General features: G+C 42.8%; 1 protein-coding gene across 1 annotated transcript in view; it reads left to right on the top strand.

Moving 5' to 3' along the window:
- Positions 1-11,796, top strand: part of LOC139391917 (putative per-hexamer repeat protein 5) — a 32,559-nt gene extending 20,763 nt beyond the window's left edge. The window contains exon 2 of the mRNA XM_071139527.1: positions 9,878-11,796. Coding sequence (XP_070995628.1) covers positions 9,878-11,796 — 1,919 coding nt within the window. The remainder of the gene's footprint in view (positions 1-9,877) is intronic.
- The last annotated feature ends 317 nt before the right edge of the window (positions 11,797-12,113 follow it).

Here is a 12,113-nt window from a genome sequence, read left to right as displayed (position 1 = left end):
CATGTATGCAATATAATCTTCAAATAATACAAAGATAAAAGCGGTGTAATTTGTCTCTCAGAAAAATAAAACATTATACTTTAAAACAAAGTAAGTGAACCCTCAAACATTGGCCTTTATGTGAAGTTGCCAAATGTTAAAACTGATGCAGTTTCACGTTAAGTCAACAAGTTCTGGGCTCAGGGCTTGCATGGAAAGAAAATGACAGCATTTGTTGAACAGATGTTTGTGTTGTGTTCAAAGTGAACGATCTGGCAGGTCTAAGGATGGCTGCTGTGCTGTGTGTGAAGACTGGTTTTCAGTGAGAAAATCAGTGAGGAAATAAATGTAATAATAATAATCATTCCTTTGAGCCTTCAATCAATCAACTTCAATCGATTAGTATATTCATTTTGTTAGGTCCAGTAATGCAGTGAAAGCTTTTTGTTTCTGTCCTGAAGAAAAATGAAATACATTCTTAGAAGATTGAAAATACAAACACACAATAAATGTTGTTTAATAGTTTGGAATTAAGATATTTTCCTATATAGCCCTGCTTTTTATTCAAATATTTAATTTGTATTGTTTATGGCCACTTTTAATTAAAATAACAATGATATGCTTGGATAGAAGCGTTCAGGCTGTAATATCATTTTTGTATGTAAGTTGTACTAGGTTACATTTAAGACTAACGGTAAAATGTGATTACCGTGAATGCAGTCTCCACGAACGCAGAAACATTGCCTTTAGATTTCAATCGAGCTTTAACGTGTTACGGATTGAATCCAGACCTTAGTGTTCCTATTTCACATTGTTTATTACCATAATCAATTGCACAACTATTAAATGAAAAATTCTGTATATGAATTTTTTTTATTTTTCTGATGATAGATGAACATGATTGTGATAGCTAAGTCGTTTTAAGCTAATTATCTTTAACTGTATAATATACATACAGTGCATTCAGAAAGTTTTCAGACCCCTTCCTTTTTTCCACATTTTGTTACGTTACAGCTTTATTCTAAAATGGATTAAATTATTTATTTTCCTCATCAATCTACACATAATACCCCATAATGACAAAGCAAAAACAGATTTTTAGACATTTTTGCTAATAAAAAGTTAAAAACAGAAATGCCTTAGGACTTTGTGCACCCTCTCCTACATAAGGGACGCGAGTGGCATTTCCCATATGATTGATGAGTATCTCCACATTGCAAGTGTAAGGTCCCTTGGTGTTATTAAAATAGGCCGACGGCCTCAGGTTGTCCCCCAGGGCCTGGTCTTCCCGGGATGTCATCAAATAAAGTCTCTCGGACATTTGGATTCAACGGCATAAAATTTTACATTTATTGACATTTTTCTGCTGTAATAGAAAATTTCACTAGATGGCGACTGGCTGTATATAGCAAATGTACAAAACATCACCAAATGGACATGGCCGTTTCTCATAAATGGAAAAGACTTTGAAGACGAAACTTGGTGAGTACAGGTTTGGCCAAATGTACTTTTAGCCCAGAAACAAGATGGTGTCGAGACCTCAACGCTCTTAGAGTTTAAAGCCCATTTTCTGGGATTAAAGGTCAAAAACGGTAATACAGCGCTAATTTGACCGCTTCACGTCAAAGTACATAAACCTACTGTGTGAGGAAAAATAGAACCAGCCATTTATTTATCGTAATTCACTGGGAAATCATACAACGTCCGTTTGATGATAGTTAATATAGATCCAGTTGCGGCATGTTAAGGCAAATCTGTTATTCTGTAATTTCTGTCATTTTCTGTACTCACACACAGTCAATGTGGAGTGACACTGTGTGGGGCTTACAGACACACGGAGCCTGCAAGTTACCTGAGTTCTAACCATAAAAAGGTCACATCTTTCTAAAATTTCAAATGTGTGATTAGGCAACCCTCATGAACTGGTACATATTAGAAAACCATGTTTTTATCTGGGGTGTTTTCTGCCCTTTTTGGAAGGATTACAAATTCCATCTAGGTAGTGCTATGTATCCATGTGTAGTCTGAATTGAATATATTTCCAGATTATGGTTGGGGGGGCATATAAAGAGCCACATATGTGAAGAGCTAATTCTGTCTCTGACGTTTTTGTGGTAAGATATTGACATCCAGAAAGGTCTTAGCACAAGGCCCAAAATAAAGCCTGACCTAAATTTGTGATGCTTTTGGGTGACAGTGGCAGAACCATTAAGGCTAGAAGCATAATTCAACCACAGGAACGTTCCTAAGGTCCTCCCGATCTGTGCAAACCTAACCTTGACTGTGTGGAATTAACCCTTAACAGTGAAAACAGGGTGTTTTCTTCTAACAGTTTACATTGACATCTCTTCCCATAGGAATACATTGCCTGCTGCTCTAACTTCAACCTGATGCCTATGTGGGTTATGATTGCCAGAAGGTGTTAAATTAACCCGAAAAGTGGTTTTGATTTCACTACAGTTAGTGAAAAACACTGCATTCAACCCTCTGTAAATCAGTCAGTTCTTAACGTAAAGACTTTAAACTCAGGATTCTGTAAAAGCCTGCCCCACTGAAGATATGTGTTTACTTTCAGCTTCCTGTGACAACCGGAAGTGCCTTAAAGGTCACATCTTTCTAAAATTTCGTATGTGTGATTAGACAACGCTCATGAACTGTAAATCAGTCATTTCTTCCACCAGATGTCCAAGAAAAAACACACAAACACACACACACACACACACACACACACATACACACACACACACACACACACACACACACACACACACACACACACACACACACACACACACACACACACACACACACACACACACACACACACACACACACACACACACACACACACACACACAGCCTGGATGGAGTGACACACAGAGCCTGCAATAGTTACCGGCATTCGCACCATCAAAGAACCGTCAGACTAAGAGCTCTGAAACGTTATAAACTTGTTGTAGAGCTTAACCTCTCTTGGGTAGGGGGCAGTATTTTCCCGTCCGGATGAAAAGCGTGCCCAAAGTCAACTGCCCAGAAGCTAGGATATGAATATAATTGGTAGATTTGGATAGAAAAGACTCTAAAGTTTCTAAAACTGTTAAAATAATGTCTGTGAGTATAACAGAACTGATATGGCATGCGAAACCCTGAGGAAAAACCATCCCAAAAAGTATATATATTTCAGCTTACCACTATTTTCAATGGCTGTCACTTTTCTTATAAGGCGAAGTCTTCCCAGATTGAAGTTCCTAATGCTTCCAATAGATGTCAAAAGGGTTTAGAAAGAGTTTCAGGCTGGTTTTTGGACAAATGAGCCAGAAATTGTAGTTTTTCTCGGTGGCCCCCATTTTGTCTGTAATGTGTCCAAGCGTGTGAATGAGATCGCGTTCTTTGGTATTTTTCTCCGGTAAAGACAATAACGATTCTCCATCTTAAATGTTATAGTTTATTTACATATTATGGTACCTAAGGTTTGATTATAAACGTTGTTTGACTTGTTTGGAAAAGTTTATTAGTAACGTTTGGGATTAATTTTGTATGCAGGGAAACTGGGGAAACTGGGTGGATTATGTATTTTGATGGAGGGAAACTGGGTGGATTATTGACTGAAGCGCACCAGCTAAACTGAGTTTTTATGGATATAAAGAAGGACATTATCTAACAAAAGGACCATTTGTGATGTAACTGGGACCTTTTGGGGTGCCTACAGAAGAATATCATCAAACGTAAGGAATTTTTTTATATCGCTATTTCTGACTTTTGTGTCACACCTGCCTGGTTGAAATGTGGTTTTGTATGCGGGGCGCTGTCCTCAGATAATCGCATGGTGTGCTTTCACAGTAAAGCCTTTTTGAAATCTGACACAGCGGCTCGATTAACAAGAAGTTAAGCTTTATTTTGATGTATTACACTTGTGATTTTATGAAAGTTAAAATGAAAGGTAAAAATGTATTTAACGAGGGATTTAAGATCACCAAATGGAAAGGCTGAAATCAACACAACCAAGAGATGGAGAGGAACCACTATCACTGCTCGGCCATCCCGAGTTCAATGAGCCAGTCAATTGGGCATTTCTGCCCAATGGACATGCTGAATCAACATCAATGAGAAATTCTTACTTCCTATGACTTTCAATTATCAGACATGACAAATAGACTTTCTATGTTGATTCGGGGCTTAACATAGTGATATATATCAGTTGGTCAGTATATATGCCATTTGGACATTTCTTATGCCATTTGGACATGGTTCCCTGACTTTTTGGGTTCAGAAGCCGACTTCCTATGATCCAATATGGCAAATGGACAAAACATAGGCCTTATGGACACACTCAATAAAATAAGATAAATGTATGTTCATACACTTACTAGATTTGTATTATTGACCTGACTTTGTGACCATTTCTCATATGAAAATCTATGGTGGAGCGTGCTCACCCCCTATGGGATTTTTGGTTTATTACACTTGGCATTTGTAATGTTCCGTTTGCAATATGGTTTTGAATAACTGCCGTCCATTTGAGTGGTATTTGCAATTGTGTATATGGTTCGCCCAATGCCAATAAGTTGCCAGTCATTATTGTCCATTTCATGGGGGTCTTCCCTTATTCTGCCAAGATAACAGCTCTGAGTTGTCTCCTATAATGTTTAATGAGGTAGGAGAACACATAGGAAAGGATTTGAGACCATTTCTCCATATGGAAACTCTCCAAATCCTTGGTCCTCGCTTGTGGACTCTCCCCTTCAGCTCAACCCACAGGTTTTTAATGGGGTTTAGGTCAGAGAACTGGGATGGCCATTGCAAAAGCTTTATTCTATGGTCAGTGAACCATTTTCATGTGGATTTGGAGGTTTGCTTTGGATCGTTGTCCTGTTGGAAGATCCAACGACGACCCAGTTTCAGCCTCCTGGCAGAGGCAGACGGGTTTTGGCCTAAAATCTCCTGGTACAGTCCTTGACGGAGTCCATGATACCATGTATCCTAACAAGGTTCCCAGTGCCTTTGGAAGTAAAACAGCCTCACAACATCACAGATCCACCACCATACTTCACAGTGGGGATTATGTTATTTTCATTTTCTGCATGACCATGGCTCTTTTTATGCCAAACCCACCTCTGGTGTTGGTTGCCAAAAAGCTCTATTTTAGTATCATCAGACCATAGAATCTGGTTGCAATCAAAGTTTCAATGACATTTAGCAAACTCGAGGAGTGTAGGCTTGTGGTTTGGTGACAGCACAGGCTTTCTTCTGGCAACCATTCCAAATAACTTGTTGGCATGGAGGTGGGGTTTAATTGTAGTTTTGGAGACATAATGGCCTCAAAATGTTACCAAATTCTGCAATTCTCCAACTGTGATCCTTAGAGATTATTTTGACACTGTGCATGGGGGGACAATACAGTGCCTTGCGAAAGTATTCGGCCCCCTTGAACTTTGCAACCTTTTGCCACATTTCAGGCTTCAAACATAAAGATATAAAACTGTATTTTTTTGTGAAGAATCAACAACAAGTGGGACACAATCATGAAGTGGAACGACATTTATTGGATATTTCAAACTTTTTTAACAAATCAAAAACTGAAAAATTGGGCGTGCAAAATTATTCAGCCCCTTTACTTTCAGTGCAGCAAACTCTCTCCAGAAGTTCAGTGAGGATCTCTGAATGATCCAATGTTGACCTAAATGACTAATGATGATAAATAAAATCCACCTGTGTGTAATCAAGTCTCTGTATAAATGCACCTGCACTGTGATAGTCTCAGAGGTCCGTTAAAAGCGCAGAGAGCATCATGAAGAACAAGGAACACACCAGGCAGGTCCGAGATACTGTTGTGAAGAAGTTTAAAGCCGGATTTGGATACAAAAAGATTTCCCAAGCTTTAAACATCCCAAGGAGCACTGTGCAAGCGATAATATTGAAATGGAAGGAGTATCAGACCACTGCAAATCTACCAAGACCTGGCCGTCCCTCTAAACTTTCAGCTCATACAAGGAGAAGACTGATCAGAGATGCAGCCAAGAGGCCCATGATCACTCTGGATGAACTGCAGAGATCTACAGCTGAGGTGGGAGACTCTGTCCATAGGACAACAATCAGTCGTATATTGCACAAATCTGGCCTTTATGGAAGAGTGGCAAGAAGAAAGCCATTTCTTAAAGATATCCATAAAAAGTGTTGTTTAAAGTTTGCCACAAGCCACCTGGGAGACACACCAAACATGTGGAAGAAGGTGCTCTGGTCAGATGAAACCAAAATTGAACTTTTTGGCAACAATGCAAAACGTTATGTTTGGCGTAAAAGCAACACAGCTCATCACCCTGAACACACCATCCCCACTGTCAAACATGGTGGTGGCAGCATCATGGTTTGGGCCTGCTTTTCTTCAGCAGGGACAGGGAAGATGGTTAAAATTGATGGGAAGATGGATGGAGCCAAATACAGGACCATTCTGGAAGAAAATCTGATGGAGTCTGCAAAAGACCTGAGACTGGGACGGAGATTTGTCTTCCAACAAGACAATGATCCAAAACATAAAGCAAAATCTACAATGGAATGGTTCAAAAATAAACATATCCAGGTGTTAGAATGGCCAAGTCAAAGTCCAGACCTGAATCCAATCGAGAATCTGTGGAAAGAACTGAAAACTGCTGTTCACAAATGCTCTCCATCCAACCTCACTGAGCTCGAGCTGTTTTGCAAGGAGGAATGGGAAAAAATGTCAGTCTCTCGATGTGCAAAACTGATAGAGACATACCCCAAGCGACTTACAGCTGTAATCGCAGCAAAAGGTGGCACTACAAAGTATTAACTTAAAGGGGCTGAATAATTTTGCACGCCCAATTTTTCAGTTTTTGATTTGTTAAAAAAGTTTGAAATATCCAATAAATGTCGTTCCACTTCATGATTGTGTCCCACTTGTTGTTGATTCTTCACAAAAAAATACAGTTTTATATCTTTATGTTTGAAGCCTGAAATGTGGCAAAAGGTCGCAAAGTTCAAGGGGGCCGAATACTTTCGCAAGGCACTGTACACTTGCGTCCTCTTCTTGGCACGTTCATCACAGCTCCAGTTGTTTAAAATTATTTCCCTAATATTGGAGATGTATATTTTCAGGCGTGAAGCTATCTTTTTACAGCCATTGCCTGATTTGTGAAAGTCAACAACCTTTTGTTGCATTTCATTTTTGTGTTCTCTGGTCTTTCCATGTTGATGGATGATTGATGGAGTTTAGCCTGTGTGTCACCTCACATTTATACCCTAGTGAAACAGGCCATCACTACAGACCCTGGTTCAATCCCAGGCTCTGTCACAGCCGGCCGTGACCGGGAGACCCATGAGGCGGCTCTCAATTGTCCCAGCGTCACTCCTGGGTTAGCTGGGATTTCCTTGCCCATCATGCTCTAGCGACTACTTGTGGTGGGCTGGGTGCCTGCAAGCTGACTTCGGTCGCCAGCTGGACGATGTTTCCTCTGACACATTAGTGCAGCTGGCTTCCGCGTTAAGCGAGCAGTGTGTCAAGAAGCAGTGCGTCTTGGCAGGGTTGTTTTTTGGAGGACGCTTGTCTCTCGATCTTTGCCTGTCTCGAGTCCGTAGGGGAGTTGCAGCGATGGGACAAGACTGTAACTGCCAATTGGATATCACAGAAAAGGGGTAAAGTCTTAATCAGAATATACATCAATTTAATTTTGTTCATAAGAATTTCTAGGGGTGTCAATAATTGTGACACATGTTTTTGAATACTTTTTTTTCTTGATCATTTTTTTTCTTTGAACAATTTTAACTAAATTAATGATTAGATGCATATGATATTTTGAATGTACGATCAAGCTGATAAACAAGAATGTGATTTTTTTCCACAACCTTTTTTGTTCATATTTACCTAGGGTGTCAATAATTCAGGAGGACACTGTAATATACAGACATATTTTGCTGTGATGTCTGTATTGTTTATGATAGCATCTAGTTTGGCTGTAGTATTAATATGCGTGACTGAGTCCTTTATCGCTCCAGGTGTGAAGTCACTATCTGCACCCTTCAGTTCCTGGCCCAGACCAGAACCATTTCTTCATACCAGCTATTGTAAAAGTGTCTCTTATGCCAATAAATAAGGCTCTAAATGGCTAAAACAGCTGTCACTCATGGTCCCCTGCCAGTTTATTGGAGGACTTGTGGTTTCCTGCATTTCGTCATCCAATATCATCCGGCCATAATCTTGTGATTCGGAACAATTTCCTGAGCACGAGTTCAATCCCTTAGTGTCTCATATTCTGCTCTCTCCACTGTCACAACTATAACTACATTATGATATTAGATTTAACTGTGTTATTATGTTATTACACAAATTCCATCATTATTGTATTAAACAGTGACGTAACCAGAAATTTGCCAATGTCTGAGGAATTTTGTGATGCTGAAGAACTTCATGATGTGGGTCAGTTTGAGCCTTGAGTAGGCCTAGATCATTTTTTGGGCAGAGTGCTGTTTTGTTCAGATCATTATGATATAAAACCCAGGTAAAGAAGATACACTGTTGGCCTTAAACACCCTGGAATGCTAACCAGCCATGAAGCATGTGATGTGACCTGATTTGTGAGTTATGCCTAATTATTTAAATAAACATGTAGTTGTAGATTTTTCAGTTGGCCTTTTTAATTTATCCCAGATGTACCATGTCTTGGACATGTCCCAAACTGCCTGTAAAAACGGTGAGAAATTCAACACAGGCATATCCACGGTTAATGTTATTCTCAAAGCAACTCAGTCACTGAGAAAAAGCTAAAAAAGTTTAAACTCACTTTGTAAACACCAAAATTTCCGTATCTGCTTACATTGTGTTGCTGGAAAGCGATTCTAGATTCAAGACAAGGATTCTGGCACTCAGAGTCTGGATCGCGGTGTGTTTAAACATATTCCGCTACCAGAGAGAAACAGAAATCACAATATTCACTATAGTTTTGGGTATCGTACTACAGTGTACATCATCTTTCAACACCTAGACTATACTGAGAATAATACTAAATCCTTTCAGTTGGAAAAGCAAAGGAGATGCTCAGATTCAATGTGGAAAATACTTTAGTTGGCGTGTGTTGTTCTTGGCATGGAGGGTTGTAATGACAACATTACCCTTCCTGCAGAACGAAAGCTGATCCCGAAGGGATCAAGGTAGAAGGTTCAGTCAAGATCAGAAGTTACACGGTGCAGAGGTATTCCACAACGACAGGCTTTCGCCTGTACCGCACCGTTCCTTCACACTGTAATGCAGAACACTGGAGCACCATTGAAATGGAATTAGACACAATTACGTTAGCTGTCTACATTTGATTGCATGTCATATAAATGGGTATACAAAATGTAACACATGTTAAGTGTGTGATCTACTCTGTCAAAGAAAGCTTTAAAAAAAATAATAATAATTGTGAGTTTCTTTCAGATGCTGTTCTTTGGTTGTCAATGTTCATGTTCTTTGTGTACATTTGTTTATCCGCTCATGTAGGAATTCAATTGTCTTGTAATTGTTGCCTCAGCAGGGTCAAATCCATCACACTGTTTAGACAGGTCTCTGATCACTCCAGCTGAACATATGGCTAAGCTTCACGATAAATCCTCATGAATACATTCCTCATTCTAATTTATTCTCCAACAGCTCTGACCGACATTCCTGATGAGAGCCGTCTATGTGTTCTACTTTGATCAGGCGATGTCATATACAAACAGCTAAATCAGACAGTCAGCTAATAAAAGAAACAGAGAGAGAAAGCAGGGTTCTGGAGTCTGATGAAATCTGACCACAACTGAACACAAATCCATTTTGTCTGTGATTCTGAGGGAGCTGGAAAGCCACAAATCAGTTAAATCCAAACTTGCAGTTATTGCATAACCAGCTGGTCCTGTACTTTAGGAGGCCACGGTTCTGCCTCGGCCAAAACCAGCTGGTTCTGTACTTTAGGAGGCTACGGTTCTGTCTCGGCCAAAACCAGCTGGTCCTGTACTTTAGGAGGCCACGGTTCTGCCACGGCCAAAACCAGCTGGTTCTGTACTGTAAGAGGCTACGGCTCTGCCACGGCCAAAACAAGCTGGTCCTGTACTTTAGGAGGCCACGGTTCTGCCACGGCCAAAACCAGCTGGTCCTGTACTGTAGGAGAATACGGCTCTGCCACGGCCAAAACCAGCTGGTCCTGTACTGTAAGAGGCTACGGCTCTGCCACGGCCAAAACCAGCTGGTTCTGTACTTTAGGAGGCCACGGTTCTGCCACGGCCAAAACCAGCTGGTCCTGTACTGTAGGAGAATACGGCTCTGCCACGGCCAAAACCAGCTGGTCCTGTACTGTAAGAGGCTACGGCTCTGCCACGGCCAAAACCAGCTGGTCCTGTACTTTAGGAGGCCACGGTTCTGCCACGGCCAAAACCAGCTGGTCCTGTACTGTAGGAGAATACGGCTCTGCCACGGCCAAAACCAGCTGGTCCTGTACTGTAAGAGGCTACGGCTCTGCCACGGCCAAAACCTGCTGGTTCTGTACTTTAGGAGGCCACGGTTCTGCCACGGCCAAAACCAGCTGGTCCTGTACTGTAGGAGAATACGGCTCTGCCACGGCCAAAACCAGCTGGTCCTGTACTGTAAGAGGCTACGGCTCTGCCACGGCCAAAACCAGCTGGTCCTGTACTTTAGGAGGCCACGGTTCTGCCACGGCCAAAACCAGCTGGTCCTGTACTGTAGGAGAATACGGCTCTGCCACGGCCAAAACCAGCTGGTCCTGTACTGTAAGAGGCTACGGCTCTGCCACGGCCAAAACAAGCTGGTCCTGTACTTTAGGAGGCCACGGTTCTGCCATGGCCAAAACCAGCTGGTCCTGTACTGTAGGAGAATACGGCTCTGCCACGGCCAAAACCAGCTGGTCCTGTACTGTAAGAGGCTACGGCTCTGCCACGGCCAAAACCAGCTGGTTCTGTACTTTAGGAGGCCACGGTTCTGCCACGGCCAAAACCAGCTGGTCCTGTACTGTAGGAGAATACGGCTCTGCCACGGCCAAAACCAGCTGGTCCTGTACTGTAAGAGGCTACGGCTCTGCCACGGCCAAAACCAGCTGGTCCTGTACTTTAGGAGGCCACGGTTCTGCCACGGCCAAAACCAGCTGGTCCTGTACTGTAGGAGAATACGGCTCTGCCACGGCCAAAACCAGCTGGTCCTGTACTGTAAGAGGCTACGGCTCTGCCACGGCCAAAACCAGCTGGTCCTGTACTTTAGGAGGCCACGGTTCTGCCACGGCCAAAACCAGCTGGTCCTGTACTGTAGGAGAATACGGCTCTGCCACGGCCAAAACCAGCTGGTCCTGTACTTTAGGAGGCCACGGTTCTGCCACGGCCAAAACCAGCTGGTCCTGTACTGTAAGAGGCTACGGCTCTGCCACGGCCAAAACCAGCTGGTCCTGTACTGTAGGAGAATACGGCTCTGCCACGGCCAAAACCAGCTGGTCCTGTACTTTAGGAGGCCACGGTTCTGCCACGGCCGAAACCAGCTGGTTCTGTACTGTAAAAGGCTACGGCTCTGCCACGGCCGAAACCAGCTGGTCCTGTACTGTAGGAGAATACGGCTCTGCCACGGCCGAAACCAGCTGGTCCTGTACTGTAAGAGGCTACGGCTCTGCCAAGGCCAAAACCAGCTGGTCCTGTACTGTAGGAGAATACGGCTCTGCCACGGCCGAAACCAGCTGGTTCTGTACTGTAAAAGGCTACGGCACTGCCACGGCCGAAACCAGCTGGTTCTGTACTGTAAGAGGCTACGGCTCTGCCACGGCCAAACCAGCTGGTCCTGTACTGTAAGAGGCTACGGCTCTGCCACGGCCAAAACCAGCTGGTCCTGTACTGTAAGAGGCTACGGCTCTGCCACGGCCAAAACCTGCTGGTCCTGTACTTTAGGAGGCCACGGTTCTGCCACGGCCAAAACCAGCTGGTCCTGTACTTTAAGAGGCTACGGCTCTGCCACGGCCAAAACCAGCTGGTCCTGTACTTTAGGAGGCCACGGTTCTGCCACGGCCAAAACCAGCTGGTTCTGTACTGTAAAAGGCTACGGCTCTGCCACGGCCGAAACCAGCTGGTTCTGTACTGTAAAAGGCTACGGCTCTGCCACGGCCAAACCA

Source organism: Oncorhynchus clarkii, chromosome 32, assembly GCF_045791955.1.
Source record: "Oncorhynchus clarkii lewisi isolate Uvic-CL-2024 chromosome 32, UVic_Ocla_1.0, whole genome shotgun sequence".
Classification (NCBI taxonomy): domain Eukaryota; kingdom Metazoa; phylum Chordata; class Actinopteri; order Salmoniformes; family Salmonidae; genus Oncorhynchus; species Oncorhynchus clarkii.
This window is presented reverse-complemented; position numbering and strand designations above follow the sequence as displayed.